The sequence below is a fragment of the Sorex fumeus genome, unplaced genomic scaffold (assembly GCF_029834395.1).
Source record: "Sorex fumeus unplaced genomic scaffold, SorFum_2.1 ptg000042l, whole genome shotgun sequence".
NCBI lineage: Eukaryota > Metazoa > Chordata > Mammalia > Eulipotyphla > Soricidae > Sorex > Sorex fumeus.
The window spans coordinates 1,455,718-1,481,721 of record NW_026606099.1 but is presented as its reverse complement, the minus strand read 5'-3'; the positions used below and the strand labels follow the sequence as shown (position 1 = coordinate 1,481,721).

Genomic DNA, 26,004 nt, shown 5'->3' with positions numbered 1-26,004 from the left:
TTACAGGATTGTAAGTCCCCAGACACAGTCACCTCAGAATCAAACATTCTTCTAAGTCACTTATTCCCTGTACTTCCTCATGTCCAAAACAAGCTTTCTCCCCAACCCCCCACTCCTTTCCAACCCCAGAGGAGGTCGTTTCGGTCTTGCTCTAGCTGATTGTAGGACAAAGCAAGGCAGGTGGAGGAAATGAAGGCTTCACACTTGAGACCCCCGGAAACCAAGTTTCTATGAAAAGTTCCCACCTCCCTCCCTTAAAAGTCAGGAAGCTGCCCCTTTTAGGATAAGTGATGCAGAGCTTGGCAGAAATGTCACAAAGTTAATAGAGTGAAGCTAAAATCTTCTGAGAGTTGAGACAATTTGACTAATATACAATAGAGACAGAAGGATAGATACCTAAAAACTCTGGGGAAAAACAAACAAACAAACAAACACTTTTCTCTTGCTAAGTCCACTTGTACACTCTAACTTTTCCCTACAAGCACTAGGACCATATCAAAAGTTTACTTTCCACAAACAAGGTTTCTCAATCACAAAGATATGAAGTAAAAAAAAGTTATGAAGGAATCATAGCTTGATTTAAGAGGTATTATTTGTCTCTGCTGCCTTCAGAGTTAGAAGAATAGACAGACTCTTTTACCAGAGGATCTCAATATAAAAGAACATGTAGGGGCCTGGGGAGATGGCTCAAAGGGCTGAAGTGTAGGGTTTGCACGTGGGAAATCAGGATTCAATCCTGCACTGCATGGTCCCCTAAGTGCATGCTGGGTGTGACGCCCAAGTACTGAGACAGGTGTGGCTCACCAAAACAGAAAACCAAAACAAACAAAAACAACATTCCAAAACAAGATCAGGGAGCACCTCAACATCTCAGGTTCATAGGAAAAAAAGGAAAAATAAGTACAAGCACACAGAATTTTTTAAATTTTGGTTTGAGTTTTTAGTATTCATTGGTGCTATTTTACAGAAATGATAGAGAAGAAGAACCTCAAGCTGGAAAATACAGAGGAATTAATAGGTTTTGCTGGAACTCTCACATGTTTTGGTTATTTATTTGAAGTATTAAAGAGGTGCATCATGGGCCAGAGCGACAGTACAGTGAGCAGGGTACTTGCTTTGCATGCAGTGACCTGCGTTTGCGACCTGGGACCCCATATGGTCTCCCGAGCACTGCCTCCTGTGGCCCCCAAATAAAAGCAAAAAAGAAAAGAATTGGAGCACATGTATTGCATGCACAAGACTTGTGACCAATGTCTGGCATAGCACGGACACTCAAGTACTGCCTGGTGTAGACTAGTGACTCCTAAACACCACTAAGTGCTCACTGAGTTAATTTATCTACTTGTTATTATGGAAGGGGGTTGGTCTATACCTGGTGGCTCATAGGGCTTTGCTATACTGTGCTCTGGATCAAACAGGTTGCCAAGCACCTCAATGAGCTACACTAACAATAATAATAATAAAAAGAATCAAAAAGCAGTAACACATGCCCCCTCACATTCTTGGGAAGAAGAAATAATGTAAACCATACTTCGGATTCCTACTTAGTCACCAGATTGGTGTTTTTTAGAAAAAAAAATCTTTATTTGTTCATGTTCTGGGGCCAACCCCAGCTGTACTCAGGGATAGAACAAGGGTCTCCCTCATACAAAACATGTGTTTAACCTACTGAATAACCTCTGCAGTCCCAGTGTGTTTTAAATACTTCCCTAGGTACATTTTTGATAATTTGCCTTTTCATCTTGGGCCACATCAGCATGCTCATGGCTTACTCCTGGCGGTGCGGGGGGGTCACATGGGGTGCTGGGGATCAAACCAGGGTTGGCCATGTGCACAGCAAACACCCCTCCCTCTTACAAATATTGTCCTGGATGAAATTTTCAATAATTTTTCTAAATTTATTAATCTCTGGCAGGGAAGGGATCCACTTGTTTTTTGTTAAACTTTAAGCCTGACTTACTTTGAAATTAACTTATTTTTATTTAAGCACCATAATTTTAATAGCATTAATACTGTTTTCAAAATATGTTGCTGTACCATATCTTCCAGAGTGCCAAAAATTCCTGTCTCTAGATCCTTTCTCACCCCCTTACTCTGCACCTAAAAAACTCAGGTTTACAAGCAGAATCTCAGGTCTGTTTACACTTTGTGATTGTTTATTTCCTTACTAAGAAGTTCTTTTATTTGGTGGTGATAGTGCTGGGAATTGAACAGATTATAATATGTTGTTAACTGGTCTGATTTCCCATCTTTATTTCTCTATGCTTTTCTCATTCCTTTCAGAGATAATTTTTTTTTTCAAATGCCAGGTCAAATCCTATTGTTCACCTACAGGACCAACTCAAATACTACTTCTCGGGAAACATGGTGGGGGGGAACCACCAGTTAAGCACAAGACTGAAAAAATCTAGCAGGTGATCAATCACAACCAATTAGGCAGAAGATATTTATCTGGGTTTTGTTTGGTTTGCAGGGGTGGGACGTTTCTGAGCCCTTAGTCACCACGAGGCTTCTATGAGAAAAGACATGCCATTCTATCCTCAAATAGTCCAAAGAGTTGGAGAGGACAATTTACAGCCTCTTGTGTAAAAAAATGTCTATAAATGCCAGGGTCATTCTTTTCCCCATCACTTCCCTTTATTCTAAACCAACAGGACTCTATTCACTGAGATTTGAACTGGAAACATGAACTAACAGGCCTTTCTTAGGCAGGAGAAGAAAAGGGAAGATGACTGGGGGGTGGGGGTGGAAGACGAAGGGAAACCAGATTTCTTTAAGTTTCTGTGTACTGTGTACCTAACAGTGATAAAGTAGAAGATCAAACTATATGAGTAGTCATGTAAGAGTCAACCTAAGAAAAACTGACATGATACTTCAAACGTACAATACTGCAGACCACAAATCGAAAATATAAGAAATCTGCAGTATTTTTTTTTGGTTTTGGTTTTGGGCTACATCGGTGGTTCTCAGGGGTTATTCCTGGCTCTGCATTTAGGAATTACTCCTGGTGGGATCAGGAGACCATATGAAATGCCAGGGATTGAACGTGGATCTAGCCCCTGCAACGCCCTGCCCGTTTCAGCCCCTAAAATACAAGAAATTTGGAACTGGGAGGAGGCGGTGTGAGGAGCAAAGAATAAAAGGGACCAACGAACTGCGGCGGAGAATTCCTGATATTTTACTGCTGGTGCTAATATATACAGAATTGCATCCAGTACTGTAAACCAGTGTCACCTTCTAAAAAATATCAATAGCAAAAATATCAGCCACCTGAGGAGGGCAGGGAAGGAAAGAAATCAAGAAGAGATAACAAGGGGAGGGATCAGGAGATTCGGACACAACAGTGGTGGAGAGGTATTAGCTATATATATAATAACCAGAGACAGTACTGAAAGCCTGAGATCTAATCTACAACAACCAAACTTAATGTGTCTGTCAAGGAAGCAGACTGGGGGTGGTAGGGAACCCGCAGACACTGATGAAGAAAAGTTGACACTAGTGGTGGGACTGACTGAAACATTGTTTGCCTGAAATTCACTAACTTTGTAAATCACAGCACTGCTATTTAAAAAAAAAAAAAGGAAAAAGAAAAGAAAAATTGAGGGGGTATTTGGGTCTTACCCAGTGGCGCTCAGAGTTTGCTCCTGGTTCAACACTCAGGGACCACTCCTTGTGGGGCTTGGGGGATCCATATGTGGTACAGGTATTGAACCCAGGTCAGCTGAGTGCAAGGTAAGCATCCGACCTGCTGTACTCCAGCTCAATTTGAAAACTGCCAAACAACAGTCATAAATATGGCTTACTTCCTGACATACTTTCCTTATTATATCTAATAGTATGCAGCAGATTCTAATTACAAGAAATCAGCAAACGATCAGGGTCTTAAAAATTGGGTCAAACAGAATGATCTCTCCCATATGTCAAATATAAAGATGCATAGTAAGGGGATTACAAATGACTCAAAACAACAGATTATGTGACACTAGTCCCATCAATGTGGGGAGACAGGGGTGTTTGAGGCAGAACCGTAAACAGTGGTGGAGGCAAACAGACACTCTAGTGGTGGGGTATAGTGTTGGGATGTTGTATGCATGAAACCTTATCATTGACAGTACTGTATATCATGGTGACTAAAAAAAAAATTTTTTTTTAAATTAAAAAACAAAAAACTGGATTAAGCAAACACAAACTATGCAATATAAATGATAGGAGGTGAAATGGTCAATGACCTTTTTAGGACACTAGGGCAAGGAATTTTATCTATACCTTATTAATTTCTACTACTTACACCATACCATTTTTAATCTGTACCTTAAAAATGGTCAAACTTGGGGCAGGAGGGACAGTACTACAGGTAAGGCACTTGCATATGGCCAACCTGGGATCAATTCCCAGCACCACATGTTCCCACATAGTCCCCCAAGTCATGCCAGAAGTGATCCCTTAGCATACAACCAGGAATAAGTCCTGAGCACTACTGAGTATGGTCAAAAAAAAAATAAAAAAAGGTGAAACTTAAAAGGCAAGTCAATAGGGCTGAGAGGAAGCTTAATGGGCTGAGCCCATGCTTTGCATGCCGAAGGCCCAGGCCCTGGCATCACATGGTCACTTAAGAATTGAGCCCAAGAATTAAAAAAAAAGATACAAGTGATCAAATTTATATAGAAGGTTATACTATAACCTCAGGATGAAGTGCACAGACACCTGCTGATCTATCTGTCCCAGAATACAAACTTAATCATGTCATTAACCCTATGTTACTAAACATAACCAACAAAACACCAGCAGCAACTTATTTCTGGTGAGATGGTGAGAGAAAAGTTAAAATACTAGATTCTGAGTCAGGTAACTCTCACGAGGTAACAGCGAGCTGCAATCTAATCTCACTCCCTTGCCTACAATTTTTCTCCTTTTAGAGATTCACTCTGGTATCACATATTCTGTAAGTAAAAACTTCTGACACAAAAAAGTAGTTCTCAAAAAAGTAGTTCAAATCTGTGGTCTGTTAGAGGATTTCAGCCTTCTTTTTGTTTTTGGGCCACACCTGGCAGTGCTTAGGGCTCACTCCTGGCTTGCACCCAGGGACCACTCTAGCAGGACTTGGGGAATCATTTGGTGCCAGGGATTGAAAGCAGGTCAGATATAAGGAAGGTAAGTGCTTTCCCCGCTGTTCTATCTCCCCAGCCCCAATTTCAACCTACTTTCAAATGTTAACTCTGTGAGGGAAATAAAAGCTAGTCTTGTGTTTAATGCGGCTACATAAAATTTACAAGTTCCTCTAGTAGACTTCATCCTGGGTGTTTCCCAGAATACCTGTATTTCAGGTGTGCAACTTCTTCCTTTTATTTTATGACAACTCCATTTTTGGAATTCGTCAGCATTCTATCTTGAGTTTTTATAATTCTTTGTTTTTTTTTAAGCCACACCTGGCTCTGCTCAGGGATCACTTCTGATGGGGCTTCAGATGTGCTGTAGATCAAACCCAGGTCAGCCATGTGCAAGGCAAGCTGTACTATCGCTCTGGCCCCATGTAATTCCATTTTTTAACTTTATGAGGTTCCCTTCTCTCTCCTAAATAAAATTATTTTATTTCACATAAAAGATACTTCGTTAGGGGCTGGACTGATAGCACAGTGGGTAGGGCGTGTTTGCCTTGCACGCGGCCGACCCGGGTTCAATTCCCAGTATCCTATATGGTCCCCCGAGAACCGCCAGGAGTAATCCCTGAGTGCAGAGCCAGGAGTAACCCCCGTGCATCGCCAGGTGTGACCCAAAAAGCAAAATAAATAAATAAATAAATAAATTCTTCATTAGAGGGCCAGAGTGACAGTACAATAGGCAGGGCATTTGCCTTACATGCAGATGACTCAGGTTCGATCCCTGGCACCAAATATGATGCCCTAAGTCCACCAAGAGTGATCCATGAGTGCACAGCCAGAAGTAAGCCCTCAGCACTGCTTGCTGTGGCTTCCAAGAAACAAGAATAAACAGTTCCTCAGTTACACTAGCTACATTTTAAGTCATCAATATATGTGACTAAATGCTACTGTACTGCTATAACGGAATTCGCTTTTCCAATCACACCAAAAACATAATTTAGGGAAGAAAACAAGGAGATGTAATTATTAAATGTCAAAACAGAATGCAGCTGGGCAATCAACTTCGGCTCAGAATAGTTCAGAGCACTTTAAATAGGAAGATTCCTGGTAACATACCACACTCATGAGACAAAGGGGTGAAGAGCAAAAAGATGGGTTTTGCAATTGGTTACTTGGTGACAATACACTGAGTTACTCAGGCAGGAAGGGCACAACAAAGACTTAAAGCAGGGCCTTACTGCTGAAAATCTCTGTGGTTGATACAAAGATTTAGGTCCTGTATAGGCATTAATCTATTAATTGCTTCGGTGGCCCCACTCCCCTTCTAGCCCAGGTGGGTTTGGATCCTCTGTTCTATTCTGGCCAACTTCTTGACTTATGATTTATTCATCGTTGCATGGCTCCCAGAAAAGGACACTCAGAGCCCCTGCCTTTGGCCACCTCCCACCTGTGCTTATTTATCTGCTCATGTTTCTAACTTTCTCATCACTACAAAAACATATAAAGATAAGGCATTCTTAATTCAAAAAGTACAAAAAGGATCAAGCAAAAGCTACAACTTAAACCTTATATCATGGTGTCAAAGTCGATAGTATCATTAGGGTACGAAGAATGAGACAATTTGGAGGGCAAACCTCCAAATTTTATTTCTAACTAACTTTTCAAAAACAGCACTGTCATGGGGCCAGGGCTATAATACAGCAGGTCAGGTGCTTGCCTTGTACCCAGCAGTCCCAGGTTTGATCCCCAGAACCCCATATGGTCCCCTAGCACTGCCAGTCATGATCCCTGAGCACCACTGGGTATGGCTCAAAAACAAATAAAAAAAACCCAAGATGATATAATTTAATTTCAATTATGCCAATTTTAGAAGTTTATGCAAATATGTTATACCATTGAACTCTACATCTACTTCTGAATTCTACCAGGGATTTATTCCAATAATTAAACATTCATAACAAACATAACATGTTAAACACCAAATTCAACATCTACATCTGAATTCTACCCAAGAAATATAGACAATAAGCTCTAATAGCCAGGTTAAAGCAATGAAAACCGCCTGTAGTAAAAAATTATTAGCTCTGAGAAACAATTCTTACATGTAAGCAACAGTCAGCAAGAAGAAGACAATCAAATCACAGTGTGAAATGAGTGTTGAGTAGCCAGCTATATTCTCAGTATGGGCTGGAGTGATAGCACAATGGGTAGGGAGTTTGCCCTGCGCGCGGCCAACCTGGGTTCAATTCCTCCGTCCCTCTTGGAGAGCCTGGCAAGCACCCCATGGCATATTCGATATGCCAAAAACAGCAACAAGTCTCACATTGGAGATGTTACTAGTGCCTGGTTGAGCAAAATGATGAACAAAATGATGGATGACAGTGCGACAGTGCGACAGTGCTATTCTCAGTACAGTTATTTCTAGTCTATGTAGTCAAATCCCCAAGTTCTCTAATGTTGCAAAAACAGAACCTTACCTTTCTGGAGATTGAAGAGACATTCAAACCAAATCTTTGTGCTCGTTCCTTTAGCTTATCCAGATTAACCTACGTAAACATGAAGGGAAAGAAAAAATTATTAAAAATGAAACAAAATGTAGAAGGCAATGGTACCCAACCCTCTATACCACATAAAGAACTAAAGCAATTCCCATTCAAGCTACTAAGTATTAAACAGTGTCGGAGCTAGAGAGACAGTACAGAGGGTAAGGTGCTTGTTTTGCACGCAGCCAACCCTAGCATCCCATACGGCCCCCTGAGGACTGTAAGGAGTCATTCCTGAGTGAAGAGCCAGGAGTAAGTCCTTAGCATTGCTGGTGTGGCCCAATAAATAAATAAATAAATAAATAATAATAATAATAAAAAGTATTACAGTCTCTTCTGGAATGCAGTGAAATATTCAGCTCTGCCTCCTTCAACTCATAAAGGCAGTAAGAGCCTAGAGAAGGTTTAACATCAAAGCAGGCAAAACACTGCTTGAAAAAGCCAACAAATGCCTAAATCATCACCTACAAGCAAGTCTATCATTTATAGTCCGAGTCATTAATTCCTATACATGTGCTATAACAGTTCTCTACCCATTTCCCATCCCTGTGTTGTTCCTGCAATGACTGGGGTTGCACGTTTTGTTGTGGCCTCAGTGATCCCAAGAGCAGAGTCACTGGGGTTCCAACCCAGGCATGTGGAGTGGCAAGGATAAAATTTGAGGTATCACAGGCCTCTATTGTTGGGTTACCCCCAGGGCTCCTTAATGAATTCTTCACTATACCTCCTGGTATAAAGCAACTATCACTGCAGCTCTCCTCCCTTCAAATTATAAATCTATGATCAGTACCCAACTCAATCTTCTTCCGTTTTCTTGGACGACTTGATGAGTTATTATTGTCAGGGTAGATGTGGAGCATTTTTATTTCCAATGAAAGCTGTTACTGCGATTGTTTCTGCTGCTGCTACCACCATAATATCAGTACAACACTGACACATTACAGCACATTACAATGTTGAACTGTAACCTGAAGAACAGAATTTCATAAAGCTGAATGCATTTTCCCCACAGCATTTGTTCCTATTTCCTGAACATGCCTAATAGTCACAATGGTCTAGAATGTGTCTTACAATAGAATAAGCTTATTATCCCCTGAAACAGTTATAAGTATTGTACTTTAAGTTCAGGAAGAGTGCTGAAAAGGAAGATGTTGATAATGGCTTTGTTTTGGGGCCACTCTAGTGGCGCTCAAGGATTACTCCTGGTGGGACTAGAGAAACCATATTAGGTACTGGGGATTTAATCCACGTAAGCCCATGCAAGGCAGGCACTCTACCCATGGTACTAACTCTCTTGTCCTTATAATGACTTTAAAGATACGGTAAGATACGGTAATTTTTCTGACCTCTCAGTATTTGAATATTTTCTAAAATTCAGAACTTCAAACATGGTAGCACTGTCCTCCCGTTGTTCACTGATTTGCTCCAGCAGGCCCAGTAACGTCTCCATTGTGAGACTTGTTGTTACTGTGTTTAGCATATCAAATACGTCACGGGTAGCAAACATGGTAGTGGGGGGAAAAAAAGGTCACCATGTTGATCTTTTCTCAGAGCTTCCTCTGAACTGGAAAAAGGGAAGTATTAAACTGGAAACTGTATAGATTTAAAATTTAGCTCTCAAAGTATAAAAAAAAGATTTCTTACCATAGGTTTGGAGTCAGATGACAGTCCTACGGAAGCAAATAAAAAATTTAATTTATTGAACATATTTAAAAGACACAAAGGAACTGAAAGTCTTCAAACCAAATTCAACAATATAGAAATAGTATAGGACTAATGTCCATTATCCTATGATGAAAAAAACAAAAGGCACAGACTGTGTTAAGAGATCATGTCTGAATTTGTAACCGATGGGAAAACTAAATGGTGTAGTAACTTTAGAAAAGTTGGGCAGTTCCTCCAAAAGTTAATACATGGAACTTACCATATGACCCAGCAATTCCACTCCTAGCTATATATCTGAGAAACAAAACCATACATCCACACAAAAACTTGTATATGAATGTTCAGAGTAGCATTATTGGTATTAGCCCCAAAGTAAAACTATCTCAACACAGACAAATGAATAAAATGTGACAGTCACGCAATGGAATACTGAAAACATAAAAAATAATCTGGACTGAGGTAATAGGCACACAACTTAGAAAAAGAGTAAAAGCCACTGAAAGTTTCATTTTGAAATACTTTAATGATACGTGAATTTTGCCTCAATTTTAAGAAAAATTCATAGTAATAATACATGTAGGGCTGGAGTGATAGCACAGTGGATAGGGCATTTGCCTTGCAAGTGGCCAACATGACTGACCCGAGTTCGATTCCTCCGCCCCTCTCGGAGAGCTCGGCAAGCTACCGAGAGTATCTCGCCCGCACGGCAAAGCCTGGCAAGCCACCCGTGACGTATTCGATATGCCAAACACAGTAACAATTGTCACAGCGGAGATGTTACTGGGCCCGCTCGAGCAAATCGATGAACAACGGGAGGATAGTGACAATGACAGCAGACAGTGACAATAATACAGCAGATAGAGTGCTCGCCAGAAATAAATAATTCCTGAGTACAGAGCCAGAACACTGCTGGGAGTGCCCAAAAACAAAAACCAAAAAAATCTAAGGGGAGGGGGAGGGAGGGGAGGAAGAAACAAAATGGGGCAGGGAATGAGCTCAGCAGTAGAGCATACGCCTTGCAAGTGTGAGGCCTGGCTTAGTCCCTGGTACCACAATGCCCACCACCCCCTCCCAAACCCCACCTTACAAAAGTCCCCGCATATGCTACAACATGGATGAATGTTTATTATGGTAAGAGAAAAAGAAAAGCCAATCATAAGAGACCAGATGGCTGATACCATTACTTATATCTGGCACAGTAGCACTGTCTTCCCATTGTTCATCGGGGGGGAAAAAAGGTTTTTTAGGATTGAAGGAGAGGTTTAAAAACTTTTTATTGGGGGGTGGGGGCTGGAGCAATATCACATTGGGTAGGGAATTTGCCTTTGCAGGCGGCCGACTCGGGTTCGAGTCCCAGCATCCCATATAGTACCCCAAGCACCGACAGGAGTAATTCCTGAGTGCAATGCCAGGAGTGACCCTTATGCATTGCTGAGTCTAAAAAGCAAAAAACAAAACAAAACAATGTTTTATTGGGGGGGGGGGTTATACTTGATGTTCTCAGGGCTTACTCCTGGCTCTATGCTCAGGGATCACACCTAGCAGTAATGAGGAGCCACGTGGCACCGGGAATTGAACCTGAGTGGGCAGCGTGCACAGCAAACACCCTACCCACTGTAATATGGGTTCAGCCCTACAAGGTTTTCTTTTAATGGCATGATGAAAGTCTAAAAATAAATAACTAAAAAATAAAAAATTTTTTAACCCACTAGATTATATGGATTTTAATTGTGTAGTGGATGAACTATTTGTCAATGAAGCTGTTAAGAAGAGAGATTTCAACAAATAAATGTATTCAACAATAGAAAAACATGGCTTAGAATAACATTACAGACCAAATGAACCAACACACATACACAGAACATTCTATCCAACACTGATGGGTTACACTTCTCTAGCGCCTATGGGATAATTTCTAGGGAAGATCATATGAAATGACATTAAACAAGTTTTAGCAAATTTAAGATTGAAATCAGATCAAGTACTTTTCTCTAACCACAAAACTAGTATAGAAAACAAGACAAAATCTGGAAAGCCTGGGTCTGGAGAGATAGTATGGGGGTAGGACGCTTGCCTTGCACATGACTGACCCAGGTTTGATTCCCAGCATCCCAAAAGGTCCTTTAAGCACTACCAGGAGTGATTCCTGAGCAGAGCCAAGTGTGGCCCCAAAACCAAATAACAATAAAAAACTGGAAAGCCCCTGAATACATAAAAATAAAAATTACATCTTCCTGAACAACCAATGAATTAATGAAGAAATTAAAGGGTAACAAGCAAAAATGGAAACACAACTTGCCAGAATGTATGGGACAAAGCAAGAACAGCTCTAAAAGTAAGTTCACAGCAATAAACACCTACCGATATTAAGCAGCATGATTCTAACTCTCTATACCTAAAGAAACTAAGAAAAACAAATTAAGGGGCCGGAGAGGTATCTCGACAGATTGAGCACATGCTTAACTTGTGGGAGGTCCAGGTTCGAGTCCCAGCACTGCACAGTCATCAGCACCACTGTGAGTGACCCTTAAGCATAGTCAGGAGCAACCCCAAAACACCACCAGGTGTGGTCCACCCCAAAAAAAGAAAAACAGAGGCCAGAGAGGCAGCACAGGAAGCAAAGTGATTGCCCTGCAAGGGGCCAGTACTAACATTGCACATGATTGCCTGAGCACCAGCAGAAGTGATCCCAAAACACAGAGGTAGGATTAAGTCCTGAGCACCACTGACTGTGGCCTAACCCCTTCCCCACCCCTAATATCTTACAATAAAAAAAAAAAAAACGGGGGACAGAGAGACAGTAAAGAGAGTAAGACAACTGACTCACACATGGCAGACTAATGCCATGCCCCAAACTCCATGTGGTCCTCCCAGCCCTACCAGGAGTGATCCCTGAGGACCATCGGGTGTGACCCAAAAATAAAAATTTTTTTGAAAAAAGAGAAAAACCGAATTCAAAGTTTTTGAAGTAAAGAAACAACAGTAAATCTTCAGCTTAATTAATGACTAATAACAAATCAACAAGATAATAAATGAAAAGAGGAAGCATTGTAACTGATACCACAGAAATTCGTAGGATTGTAAGAGGCTAATAAGAATAACTATACTATAACTAAAGAATAACTAAACTATATAACTTTGTAGAAATAAAAAAAATTCTTAGAAACATACAACTAAAAATCTGAAGACTAATTACGGGTGGGCTCGAGAGCTAGTACAGTGGGTAGGGCGTTTGCACACGGCCAACCTGGGTTCGATTCCTCTGTCCCTCTCGGAGAGCCTGGCAAGCTACTGAGAGTATCCCCCTGCACAGCAGAGCCTGGCAAGCTCTCCGTGGCATATTCGATATGCCAAAAACAGTAACAACAAGTCTCAGAATGGAGACGTTTCTAGTGCCTGCTCGAACAAATCGATGAACAATGGGAGGACAGTGCTACAGTGCAATTATTGGTAAGGTGATTAATCAGTAATCAGACTCTCCCAACAAAATAAGTCCAAATGGAGTCACTGAAAAAGAGATTTGACAAAGGAATCAAGAATACTCAAGGGAGAGAAAACCATCTCTCCAATAAGTGATGCTGGGATAATAAGAAAACATAAACCTGAATGCCTATATACACCACTCATGTATCACAAACCTCCTGGGAAAACATCAGAAACGAAACTTCCTTAACCATTTTGGGGGCATGAAAAAGGGAGGGGCTGGGGTACGGAGCCAGAGAAACAGCATAGGAGGTCAAGTGCTTGCCTTGCATGTAGCTGAGTCTGGATTCATTTTCGGTCTACATATGGTTCTCCTTTCGAGTACAGAGCCAGGAACAGCCCCTGAGCACCACTGAATGTGCTCTGACCAAAACAAAAAAAAAGCCACACAAACAAAAAGGGCATCAAACTAGAAGCTACTGTACACCAAAAGAAACCATCAATAATAAGGTGGAGCCCAAGTGACAGTACAGTGGGCAGAGTATTCGCTTCATATGCAGCCTTCCCAGGTTCGATCCCCGGCATCCTATATGGTCCCCTGAGTACCGTCAGGAGTAAATCCTGAGTGCAGAGCCAGAAGTAATCCCTGAGATTCACCAGGTGTGATCCAAAAAGCAAAAAAAGTAAAAAAACTTTAAAAAAGAAACCATTAATAAGGTAAAAATTAACCTACATAGAAAAGCAAAATGATCGTGGCAAGAATTATGTTGACTGAAAAAACAAAAAACTCAGAAAAACACTGTATTCTTTTTTATTATTTATTATTATTTTGGGTTTTGGGACCACACCCAGCAGTGCTCAAGGGACCATATGGGATGCCAGAAATTGAACCAGATTGGCTGCGTACAAGGCAAGCACCCTACCCGCTATACTATCTCTCGGGCACCAAAACACTATAAATACTTAGGAGACATTTTCTTAACACACTCAAAACATTATAGGTCATTAGGAAGACTGGATCGGAGGCCAGAGCCATAGAAGGAAGGCTGTCTGCTTTGCACATGGCTGACCCAAGACTGACCCCCAGCATCCTATATGGCCCCCCATGCACCACTAGGAGTAATTCCTGAGTGTAGAGCCAGAAGAAATCCCTGAGCATTGCCAGGTGTGGCCCAAGCCCCTCCCCGCCAAAAAATGGAAGACTGGAATGAACCAGGAAACGCCATTTAAAATGCTTAATTCTCTTCAGATTGGAGCAACAGTACAGGGGGTAGGTTTGCCTTGCATGTGGTCAACTTGAGGTCAACCCCTGGCATCCCACATGGTCCCCCAAGCATGCCAGGTGTGATTCCTGATCACTGCTGGGTGTAGCCCAAAACCCAAAACAAAAAAAAAAATACACAGATCAAAATCCCACCAACCAGAAGTGTTAAATATATATATATATATACACACACATATATATATAGAGTGTTATATATATCCTTCTAGTTTTATTACTAAAAAGGGAACATTCTGCTAATATAATTTTATAACATTTTTACTATATATCTTGCTGGCAAAGAGTATTACTTTTGACATATGCAGCCTTCTATAGTACACATTCACTTAGCTAATTGTCTATTGTATATACTGATTACTGAAAATAATGCAGTGTTAATCCCTATGGATAAGTACCTAAGATTAGTCCCTTGTAAGTGCTTAGAAAAGATCGCTGACATTAAAAAATACTCTTTTCCTTTGTATCACTCATACTAGGTAGCATTGCACTGAACAGGTACACAGGAATTATATGTTGATTTGAGACACTAAGTAAGCAAGAAACAAAATTCTTTTCTGGAGATGTGCAAGAAAAATAAAACAAACTTAGTATTTCCACCTATTTTCTCACATTTTCAAGGCCTTCTCTAAATTGCCCAGGAAGGCTTAAAAATGTATAGTTTTATCTAAAGAAGACAAACCTCTAAAATATTTCTTGAGCTACCACATTTATGTTAACTTAGAGAAAGAAAAAGATAAATATATTTTTCTCATGAGAATCTGTGTTCTTACCTTTTGATGAAACTGTGGAAATTCCAAATCTGTAGAAAGAAAAACAAACTCAATTTTAGGAAGCTGTTCACACTCCTGGTGTCTGTCTTCATGTCAAGTGTACATATGGCACTTCTTGCTTGTGATCTCAGCCTTGCAATCATTAGCTAATTCTAACAACCCCATGAAAGAGGTTCAGTGTACTTTTTTTCTCACCAAGAGCTCAGAGAATCGGATACAAGGAAACCTTATTAGAATTGGTAGTAGCAGCCAGTTCCTGCTAACATTTACCTATTAACACACACACACACACACACACACACACACACACACACACACACACACACACACACACACCCCCATTATACCATCACTACTACAGACCCAAAACATTCAGGATACTCACCTAGCTGCTCGGGCAGCTTTCTTACTCTCCAAACTCACAGGTACATTGAATCGTTCGGCTCTCTTCTGCATCCTCTAAGTGAGAACAGACAAAAGGAGGAAGAGAAAAAACTTCAATTTCTGGTTTATATCTTTTAAGAGAAAGAGGATATATTTTTAGAACATCACAAGTAATTTCTTGTCTGTAGTGAGAAAACTGATAATCCTAGAGGATATCAGTTGTAGCGATCCTAAGGTTTAATTCGACAGCTCTATCCTGAAAGCAACACAAAAAGACTATTATTGTATTCATGTCCTCAAAAACAAAAGGGAAGGTATAAAATAAAACCCACATTCTGCATGAAGTCAAAGAAGACAAAAGCTTTGTTTGGTTGACCTTTGAAAAGGGATCAAAGGAACAGCTTGGTTCCAACACTAGCGGTACTATTTCAGTTAGAAATGAGGAGGCCTATTTCAGTTAGAAATGAGGAGGCAGTGTTGTCCTATGCCCTTGTTACTTTAATGGTAACTAAAAAAGGGCAAAGATCTGACTAACTCCTAGTTTTGAGATTCTAAAAGAGAATTCAGAGAAATTTCAATTTTACCTGCTAGCGTAAGAGTGACATATTTCCTTATTATTTTTCATTTCTTCTAAGGTATAATTCCCCCAGTATCTGATGTCAAATTGTAAACATCTTGAAGATCTACTAAGAACACAGTACTGTGCACATTAAAAAGTAGGGTTTCATAGCTAACTCCCACTTAGTCCAAATATTTTCTTAAGTTTAACTGGTAGGAAACTGTATCAACACCAGAATCTGTCAACAGAGATTTTTGCCTATGAGTAAAATGTCCAACATGAATATAGAATAAAGGGCCAATACAGATCAATACAGAGCCAGAGATAATACAGAAGAGTAAGGTAACTGATTTGCAAGCAGATGAGCCAGATTCAATTCCTAGCACTGCACAGGTTTCCTCCTACCCCCACCAGCCACAACAGGACCGATCTCTAAGCAGAGCCAGGAGTTAAGCCCTGAGCACTTCTGGGTGTGGTCCAAAACCAAACAAAAAAGAAAGAGAAGAAAAATCAATATAGAGGGATAGAGGGGCTAGAAGGACAGTACAGTAGGTAGGGCATTTGCCTTGCATGCAAACGACCTGGGTTTGATCCCAGCATCCCATACGGTCCCTGAGTACTGCCAGGAGTAATTCCTGAGTGGAGAGTAAGCCCCGATCACCTGATCATCACACTGGGTGTAAAACAGAAAGAAAAAAAAAATCAATCTAGAGACTACTATTTTATTAAGGAGCAGAATACCAACCTCAGTCTGTGGTATTTCAGATGTAATTTTTACCACTTTTTTCTCTGTTGCCCTAGAAGAAAAAATTTTAATAAAACTTGAGAACAAATCATCAAAACCAACTTGTAGAACTAAGAATTTACCTTAATCCTATCTATTACCTCATAGCAGTGTCACCTACTCTTTGGTGCAAAACAAAACCATGATGCTCATTAGAACTTTAGTTCCTTGAATTCATCTATTAAATAATAAGTTTCTATTACAGACTAAACTAAGGGATGAGAACGTCAACAAGAAGTCTGGTTAAACACACTGAACTAAAGGACACCAAAAAGCATTTCACTTATTTTTTTGAAACTTGGCATTTATTTCTGGACTAATGACTATTACACTAACCCTTATTTAAATAGCATATCATTTCTCAATTTTCATCACAACTACTAATGAGTGCTCTACAATTTCTGGCTTCTTTAACAAATCCCTTGTTTCTTCACAGGGACTGGAGCTCCAGTTGGAACAAAGCGTAACAAATAAAAATGCCAAAGGAGGTGGGAAAAAAAAAGCTAAGGAGAGTTTGAATTAGGAAAACATTGTAAGTTACTAGTCAAAAGGTTTAAGGAAAAAAAACAAAAACAAAAGAGGGGGGACCAGAGGGGTGGGAGTCAAAGTTCGGAAGTATCCAGGATAAATGGGAGGGCATTAACCTTCCACCAAACAACTCCCATAAAACTGTGGGTCATAACCAGTCTCATTAAGGTCCCTCATTTAGAGACATGGGCAGCTTTTGTTCCAATATCCCGGACACTTTTCCCATTTGATGCCCTGAAAGGTAGTAATGGTTTAATGGTATTTTCAGAGGAAGCAATTCTAAAACAGGAACTTACTCTCTCCTCCCTTTTGTTGAAGTTTCATAGACTGACAGACAAGCAATGGGTGCCCCCTGTTGACCATAGCTAAGTCTTACAACATTTAACTGAAGAAAATTAAAAATCAAACTAGAAGCAGATATATTTTAAAGAACCTCAAGTCAACTATGAAGCAAGGGGAATACTCAAAGAACTTAAAACTCGGCCTGAACATTTGGACTTTTGAAGATATTTCTGAATTCTGTTTCCCACTCATTCTCCAACTCTATCCGAAAAAGGGCACTGAAGTTTAATGTTTTACTTGAAGTCCAATGCCATTAAGAAAGCAGTCTTCTCCACCAACCTCACGTTAATGACTTCCTCCACATTCCCATCTTAAGCACAATCATTGCAGCACACCTCATGGCAGAAAAGGAACCCCAGAGAGGAAGCTTCCTTGTGCTATTCCAACTCCCTTAGGCACAATTAAGCTCAAGCAGTAAATACACATCACACCTAGGAATTCATGGGGAATGCCTCTCATTTAAAGTCACACACAAAATATCCTACAAATTGCAAGGACCGGAACCTTTCTGTTCATGTACTGGCCTAACTATAACCCTTAATTTTCTTGTTTAGAAATGCACCAGTAAAATTAAAGCCGCCTAAAAAAAGAACTGCATATCTTCCATATACTAAGGATAATGAACTTTTACAGTTTTTAAACGTCAAGATCTTTAACCCATACAAGCCAATTATCCCTGAATTTTATTTTTTGGTTCTGGGGTCACACCTAGCAGGGCTCAGATTTGGTCCAGGCTCTGTTGCACAGGCACCATCACTCTTGGTGGGGCATAAGGAGATCATATGCGGCACCAGGGAAAGAACAGGGTAGGGTGCAATGCGAGCACCCTACCCACTATATTATATCTCTGTCCCCTATTAAACAACGCCAATGTTGCCTTTTATTATTACAAATTCATGTAATTATGAAGAACAGAAATGTTTAAAAGACGAAACTGCCTTAAAAAATATATGCCACTCTTTCTTTCAGTTAAGAGTAACCCCAGTGATGTTCAGCAGGCCCAGTACCACTCCTGAAAATTCTGAGCTGGGCTGTTCAAATACTCCTGAGCCTCAGGGCTATAACCGGCAGTGCTCGGGTACCCGTACCCATTCGTTCAATAAAGCCAATCCCCAATACAGCCCCAATGTCAGGCATGACTCTCGCTGGCACTACTGTTATGATCCTTGACACAACTGGAAGTGTGCAATCCTCACCAAGCACTATCATCACAACAACAAAAGAAAAGCAGGGAAAATCCAGAACTGCTTTGTATTCAGATTATAAAAACAATAGTTACACATCAACTGTTTTTTCAGAGGGTTCTTCCTCTTTAACGGGCAGTTCTAAGGGCTTTGGTTCTTCCTCCTAAAATCAAATGAAACAAGAAGGTTAACATAGATCCATAGTACCCACCCACCAATAGAATGAGAACTCCCAAAATGAACCAGTCTTAATCTTTTTTTTGGGGGGAGGGGGGCGAGTAGGAGGGATGGGAGTGGGCGCAGAGAACATTTGCTCAGGGCCTACACCTGGCTCTGTGCTAAGGGCCCACACTTGGCAGTGCTCAGGGGAACCTATGTGGCTCCACGCTTTGAACAGTTGTGGGCACAGCCACGTGCAAGGTAATTAATTTTTATTTAATTTTTATTAGTGAAACACCATGAGGTACAGTTGTAGACTTTCAAATTTTTGTGCTTGGGTTTCAGTTATACAATGATCGAGTACCCATCCCTCCACCAGTGCCCATTCTCCACCACCACTGATCCCAGTATCCCTCCCACCCCCACACACACCCTACCTCTGTGGCAGGGCATTCCCTTTTGTTCTCTCTCTCTGCAAGGTAAATGTCTTAATCTCTAAACTGGCACAGACCCCAAAATGAACCAGACTTCCAGAACCTTCATTCAATGCACCTCTAAACTCTTCTAATGAGTTAGTGTATTTAAGCCCTCTATAGTAAGCAAGGTAGCAAAGGTGGTGGCATGCTGTCAGGTCAGTGACTAACCAGTTTTTTCCAAACTCACCTCTGTTTCATCTCCCAGTACATCTTCTTCATTTGCCTCCTCTTCAGCTAAAGAATAGTAAAATATTTGTCAAACCCTGCTTAAAAAAAACAACACCTTGATAGTGATTCTTAGGATAAAATTATAATCGCTTGTTTTATCATAGTAAAATTCAATAATGAAGGCAGAGCTGACATTTAAGAAACAGTTCCAAATGGATAAGACTCCATTTGGAGAATACATAAATCCAAATGGATAATATATAAATAGTATTAATGTTTAATACCAAGCTGAACTCTTTTTCTTTTTTGCTTTTTGGGTCACACCGGCAATGCTCAGGGGTTACTCCTGGTGGTGCTCAGGGGACCATATGGGATGCTGGGAATCGAACTCGGGTCGGCCGCATGCAAGGCAAATGCCCTAACTGCTGTGCTATCGCTCCAGCCCCACAAGCTGAACTCTCAACTGAACTAAAGTACTAATTGTGATGATGTTAAATGACAGCATTAATTAAAGGTAATGTGAGGAAAAATCTTTTAAAATTTACTCTGTAAATCAGTGTTTATATAAAGTGTAAGGGGAAAATAAAATTTAAATTAATAGAACCTATCAATAGAAAAGACTAAAAGCTAGGTTTCTTGCACCTAACAGTTAAGTTGTGAATTCAAAGGAAAAGATTTTTAAAAGAAAACTAAAAATGCTGAGCCAGTGAATACACGTATCACAAGCATCACCAGCAGTCTTATTTTGTTATGAAGAAAGTCTTAACTGCTTTAGTTTAACTGTATAAGTTAAACCACCCACAACTCCCTTACATCAAAGCTTAATCTAAATCAAGGTCCTAACCCTTCAATTTTACACAGGCTGTGTGAGGTTGAAAAGCTATAGAATAGTTTGAGCTAGATGACATTCTAGAAGTTTAAGGAAAAAAAAAAAGCTGTCTCCTTAACATCAAAATGCAAGGTAAAGCAACAAATGCTGATAAAGGTGGCTACCCTAAACAGATTTTCAAAACAGACAAAAGATGCCATCTAAGACTCCACAGCCAGAGGGAGTTAATACGGTTTCAAAGCTTCAGGAAGCGAGTCTCTTGTTAAGGGCACCTGAAGCTGATGCTGTCTTTTTTTTTTTTTTTTTTTGGCGTTTTTGGGTCATACTCGGCGATGCTCAGGGGTTACTCCTGGCTTTGCACTCAGGAATCACTCCTGGTGGTGCTCAGGGGACCATATGGGATGCTGGGAATCGAACCCGGGTCGGCTGCATGCAAGGCAAACGCCCTACCCGCTGTGCTATTGCTCCAGCCCGCTGATGCTGTCTTAATGCTTTTCTGAAACCCATTCATTCTGAAATCCATGAATTGAGGAGTAATTTCTACTTTCAAGAATTTTTCATTTGCTCTTGGAGAAAGAAAGCCTCCAAAGTAATATTCAGGGGATCCTGGGGTCACTTTTGACAATACTTAGTTAACCAAACAGGACAGTTCAATGTTTGGGCCCAGCAGTGCTGGGTGCCATTAGGGCCACACTTGGAAATGCTGGGAGTGCAGGGAGAGGAAGGCAGGAGAGGGCAAGGGGTCCATATATTGCTGAGGACCAAACTTGGGGCACTTCACCCCTTTCCATACCTCCCTGGCCTTGTTTTTATTAAATTTAAACACACACACACACACACACACACACACACACACACACACACACCCCATAAGGCTATAGTTGCCATAATAATTTCTAACAGATCTGGATAAAAGAAATTAACCTTCAAAAAATGATTCACCATTCTAGATGCCAATATTCACAATTCACAAGAGGAGAAATGTATTGAAAGAAATTTGGAAGAAATGTGTACCAAGCCTCATGAATGACTTTGAGGTGTTGAAAACCTAAGTGGAGGCAGGCAGAGGATGTAGTGCAGTGGTAGAGCTACACTATCTTGCCTTGGGTTCCATCCACAGAACCAGGAAATCTCCAGAACCTGGAGTGGGGGCGAGGGGATGACTTCAGCTAAGAACTGAGAATATAGCTCAGAAGTACAAACTCAACCAGCAAGTGTGAGACCCTCTGTTCAAGGGAGGGGAAACTTCTGTGGAATAAGTAATTGCAGGTCTGGGACATAAGCAAGAGAATTAGAAGTAAAGCCCCAAAACGTGACTGAATTGCTGAAATCGCAAGATAAAATTTGAACTATAAGGAGTTGTTTCTTATGCATTGGTTTAAAAAAAAAAAAGCCACGTCTCCTGAGGTAGATCTACTCCTGGTGAAGATACCGTGAACACAGGTGAAATGAGAACGAAGAAATTGGAAGATGACACAAACTTAGTTGATAAAGCAGCAGTATGGTCTGAGAGCACTGACTCCAATTTTGAACGGAGTTCAACTGTGGGTAAAATGCTACCAAAAATCCTAAACAAACCAAAATAAAACTGGGGCTGGAGAGATAATACAGTGGGTAGCATTTGCTTTGCATGCTCCATCTCTGAACCAAATATGCCATGTCCCCCAAGCCCCACCAGGAATGATCCCTGAGAGCAGAGGCAGTAGTAAGCCCTGAGCACTCCCAGGTGTGATCCAAAAATTAAAATAAAATGCAATCAAAAACATCACATGCTACTGTGAAATTTTTGTGAAAGGAATCAATCTATGCAGCAAACTATACAGAAGACTGAAGAACTGCCACAGTCACCCAACACCACCCTGATCAGCCAATAGCCATCAGCAGTAAGGCCAGAGCTTCCACCAGCAAAAACAGGACTGGGGAAGATTTACACAATGGTTAGCATTTCTAGCAATAATTTTTAATTATGTATATTTTATTTTATTTTAGCTTTTTGGGTCACACCCGGCGATGCATAGGGGTAACTCCTGGCTCTGCGCTCAGGAATTACCCCTGGCGGTGCTCAGGGGACCATATGGGATGCTGGGAATTGAACCCGGGTTGGCCGCGTGCAAGGCAAATGTCCTACCCGCTGTGCTATTGCTCCAGCTCCAAGATACATATATTTTAAGTAGATAATGCTATTACATATTTAACAGACTACAGTGCAATACAAACATAACTGCTTACATGCATTGGCAAAGAAAAAATTTCTGACTCACTTTACTATATTTACTTTATTGTAATGATCTGGAACGAAACCATTAACACCTTCGTCATGTGACTATGTGCCTTAAATGAAGTTGCCTTAGTTTGCAACAAGCATTTAGAAACTGTCAGGATGCTTACCACAGGGGAGGGATGGCAAGGGAGTAGGGGGTATTTGAAATGTGGGGAAAACATGGTAGAAGGTAGTGGACACACTGGGGGAGGGTGTGGTGAGAGATCATGTTAAGCATGAAGCCCTTACCATTAACACAATTATAAACAGTAAGTCTCCAAAATAAAATTTAAAAAGAAACTGTCAGTGCTGAAAGGGACCAGAGATTACCAAGTTTATTTTTTTGGGGGGTGGAGGGTGGGTGGGTTTGGGCCACACTTGTTGGCACTCAGGGCTTATTCCTGCTCTGCTCAGGTGACCATATGGGATACCAGAAACTGAACCATGTCGGCACTTGCAAGGTGCTTTACTATCTCGCCAGCCCTCAGATTTATTAACTTCTAGAGTAAAAGACATTTATCTCATTCCACAGATCAGAACATTATCTAAAAACTGTGACTATCCAAAGCAACCTAGGTACATTTCTGACATAAGAGAAATTAGAATCAAAATCTAATTCTCAATTTAATACTTGTTTTAACATACTTCCTTTAATTTGCTGAGAAGCTGGGGATACAGTAGCAGACCATTATATATATATATAGCTCTTGGTGTAATTCCCAGCACTCCCCTTCCCTCCAAAATTTATTTATTGAAATAAAGTCCTAAAAGAGTGTATGTGGGGGGAAACTTTCTTGGCATTGTAGCCACTCTTATTTTTGTACTTAGCATGTTTATTTATATTTACTAAGATAATAATCAAAAGGGTCTCCCATAGGTGAACAAAACTGTATGCATATAGGTAATGGACTATTAGCACTGTAGCACTGTCCTCCCGTTGTTCATCTATTTGCTCGAGGGGGCCCAGTAACGTCTCCATCATGAGACTTGTTACTGTTTGGCATACTGAATACATCAAGGGTAGCTTGCCAGGCTTTGCCATGTGGGCAAGATGCTATCAGTAGCTAAATAGCCATAGAGCCATGAAGACTGAAGGGAATATAAATGCATACTGTTGTAAGAGAAACTAATCTAAAACGGTTAATTCATGGAGTCAATATGATCAGTTATAACCACTGTTTCAGGTTAAAAAATTTCTTGATAATTAAGGGCTTCCATCACAAACTACCACAACAAAAAGAAAACTCCATAAGTGCCTAAAATTTTAATCTCCTTATATCAATCTTTGTGTCCACAAAGCACTTACCATGCTCTTCAAGATACGCTTGGAGTCTGTTAATGAGATCTTGTTTTATTCCCTTGGTCTCCAATCCACGAGCAAGACATTCCTGCTTCAGCTCAGCAAGCTGAGAAAAAAGATAATTTTTCCTTTAAATAAACCTAATAAATAAAAAGAGGTCATTCTCACAAAAAGTTAAAAGAAAATACAATTCCTAGGGGTCAGAGAAAGAGTACAGTGGGCAGGGAACCTGCCAACCCATGTTTGATACTTGGCACCCCAAGGATACTCTCCCCAAGGATATCCACCAGGAGTGATCCCTGAGCACACAGCCAGGAGTAAGCCCAAAGCCACACAGGGTGTGGCCCCATGAACCATGAACAAACAAACAAAAACAATACAAAAAATAGAAAGCAAACAATCCAAAAAAATAAATTAATATATTCTATTTAGAAAGAAAAACGTGTACTTATAAAGTATTGTATTTATATTAGAAAATGGTTCAAAAATCAGTTAAGTTTTGGCTCAACAATTATTGAAAAATCTGAGGGTTGTAGATAATTACCAAAGCAGACAGATATTACTATGTGGAGAATTGTCCCATTCAACAAGTCAACATCCTGGTGGAGGGAAGTGTACACTGGTGAAGAGATTGGTTTTGGAATATTGTAAGCCTAAAACTCAATCACAAATAACTTTGTAATTCACAGTAACTAAATTAAAAAAAAAAAAAAAGTCAAGAGCGCCTAAAAAAAATCTCTACTGAGAAACTGTGGTGTGGGGCCTAGGAGATTGCTTAAAGTGCTGGAGTGCATGCTCTGCACGTGAAAGCCTTGGATTTGCTCCTAGGTACTCCACGATCTCCTACAGTGCCATTATGTGTGTTTCCCACACTCAAAAAGGTGGGCGAAAAGTGTGGCGTGGGACACAGAGCAAAACATGGTCTCTGAAGTGAAGACTTCAAATTCCAGCTTTATTACTTAAAAGATCTGTAACCTTGGGTACAGTACAAGTAATTCTTAAATTTCTTAGGAAATGGCAATACAACTATACTTTGCCACAGGATTGTTGGAACCAGTGAATATAACGTTATTTAAGATAATCCTGGCAATTAATAGCACTTTTAAAATGGTTATCGGGACAGGAGTAATTGATAGTGCAGCAGGTAGAAAGCTTGCCTCGCTCATGACTGATCTAAATTCAATTCCTAGAATCCCATATGTGGTCCCCAGAGAACTGCAAGTAGTAATTCCTGAGCACAGAGCCAGGAGCAATTCCTGAGCATCACTGGGTGTGGCCCAACACAAACCAAAAAGACTCTTGGTCAGAAATAAATGGTCAAGAAAATACAAGAGGCCATCTTACCAACAGAGCTCCACAACTAATCTCGGAAAGAACATGATGTTGCCCAGTCTTCCCAGGCATACTGGTCTGGACTGACAACGCTAGGGCCTTCTAGAAATGGGGTAGATTACCCTTTCTCCCAGAAGGTACAGAAGCCTGCAGCCACACCTGACACCCTTTGACACAGAAATGGTCCAGCTCCACAACTGACACTCCTCAAACTGCTAAACACCAAAAGGTTCCAGCTCTATGGTTCATCGAACAATCTGTACTGTCAGCCCAGTAGGCTCACAGCAAATCTGATGGGAAAGTTGCATAAAAAACTAGCAAGCTCGAGGCTGTAGCGATAGCACAGTGGGTAGGAGCGTTTGCCTTGCACATGGCCGACCCGGGTTTGATTCCCAGAATCTCATATGGTCCCCTGAGCACCGCCAGGAGTAATTCCTGTGTGCATGAGCCAGGAGGAACCCCTGTGCATCGCCAGGTGTGACCCAAAAAAGCAAAAAACAAAACAAAACAAACTAGCAAGCTCACTGAGCCTAAACAAAAACACAGAAAGCTCAATTAGGGGCTGGAGAGGTAGTACAGCAGGTATGGTACTTGCCTTGCACATGGCCAACCCTGAGCATTGCTGGATGGGACTCAAAAACCTAAATAATTTTTTTTAAAAGAAAACTCAACTAGTACCAACCAGCCCAGTAAATCCTCAAAGACTTTGTGAGATACTGTGAGACTGTGAGATACAGCAATTACCACAAACTGAGTTTTACTGATCTAAGTTTTGATAATTCCATTTGTATTTGTGTTATAACCAACAATATGAAGTAAATTTGTGCCCACAAGGGATGGTGAATGGAAAACTGGATGCTGGGGAGGGAAAGGCACACTGATGATGGGACTGATGTTGGAACATTTATGGAAACAAC

General features: G+C 40.7%; 1 protein-coding gene across 1 annotated transcript in view; it reads right to left on the bottom strand.

The window, feature by feature from the left end:
* Positions 1 to 26,004, bottom strand: part of SARNP (SAP domain containing ribonucleoprotein) — a 52,284-nt gene that overhangs the window by 14,079 nt on the left and 12,201 nt on the right. The window contains exons 2-9 of the mRNA XM_056120047.1: positions 23,762 to 23,861; positions 19,386 to 19,432; positions 18,659 to 18,726; positions 16,471 to 16,522; positions 15,168 to 15,241; positions 14,783 to 14,811; positions 9,287 to 9,312; positions 7,577 to 7,645 (exon numbers count right to left, since the gene is read on the bottom strand). Coding sequence (XP_055976022.1) covers positions 7,577 to 7,645; positions 9,287 to 9,312; positions 14,783 to 14,811; positions 15,168 to 15,241; positions 16,471 to 16,522; positions 18,659 to 18,726; positions 19,386 to 19,432; positions 23,762 to 23,861 — 465 coding nt within the window. The remainder of the gene's footprint in view (positions 1 to 7,576; positions 7,646 to 9,286; positions 9,313 to 14,782; positions 14,812 to 15,167; positions 15,242 to 16,470; positions 16,523 to 18,658; positions 18,727 to 19,385; positions 19,433 to 23,761; positions 23,862 to 26,004) is intronic.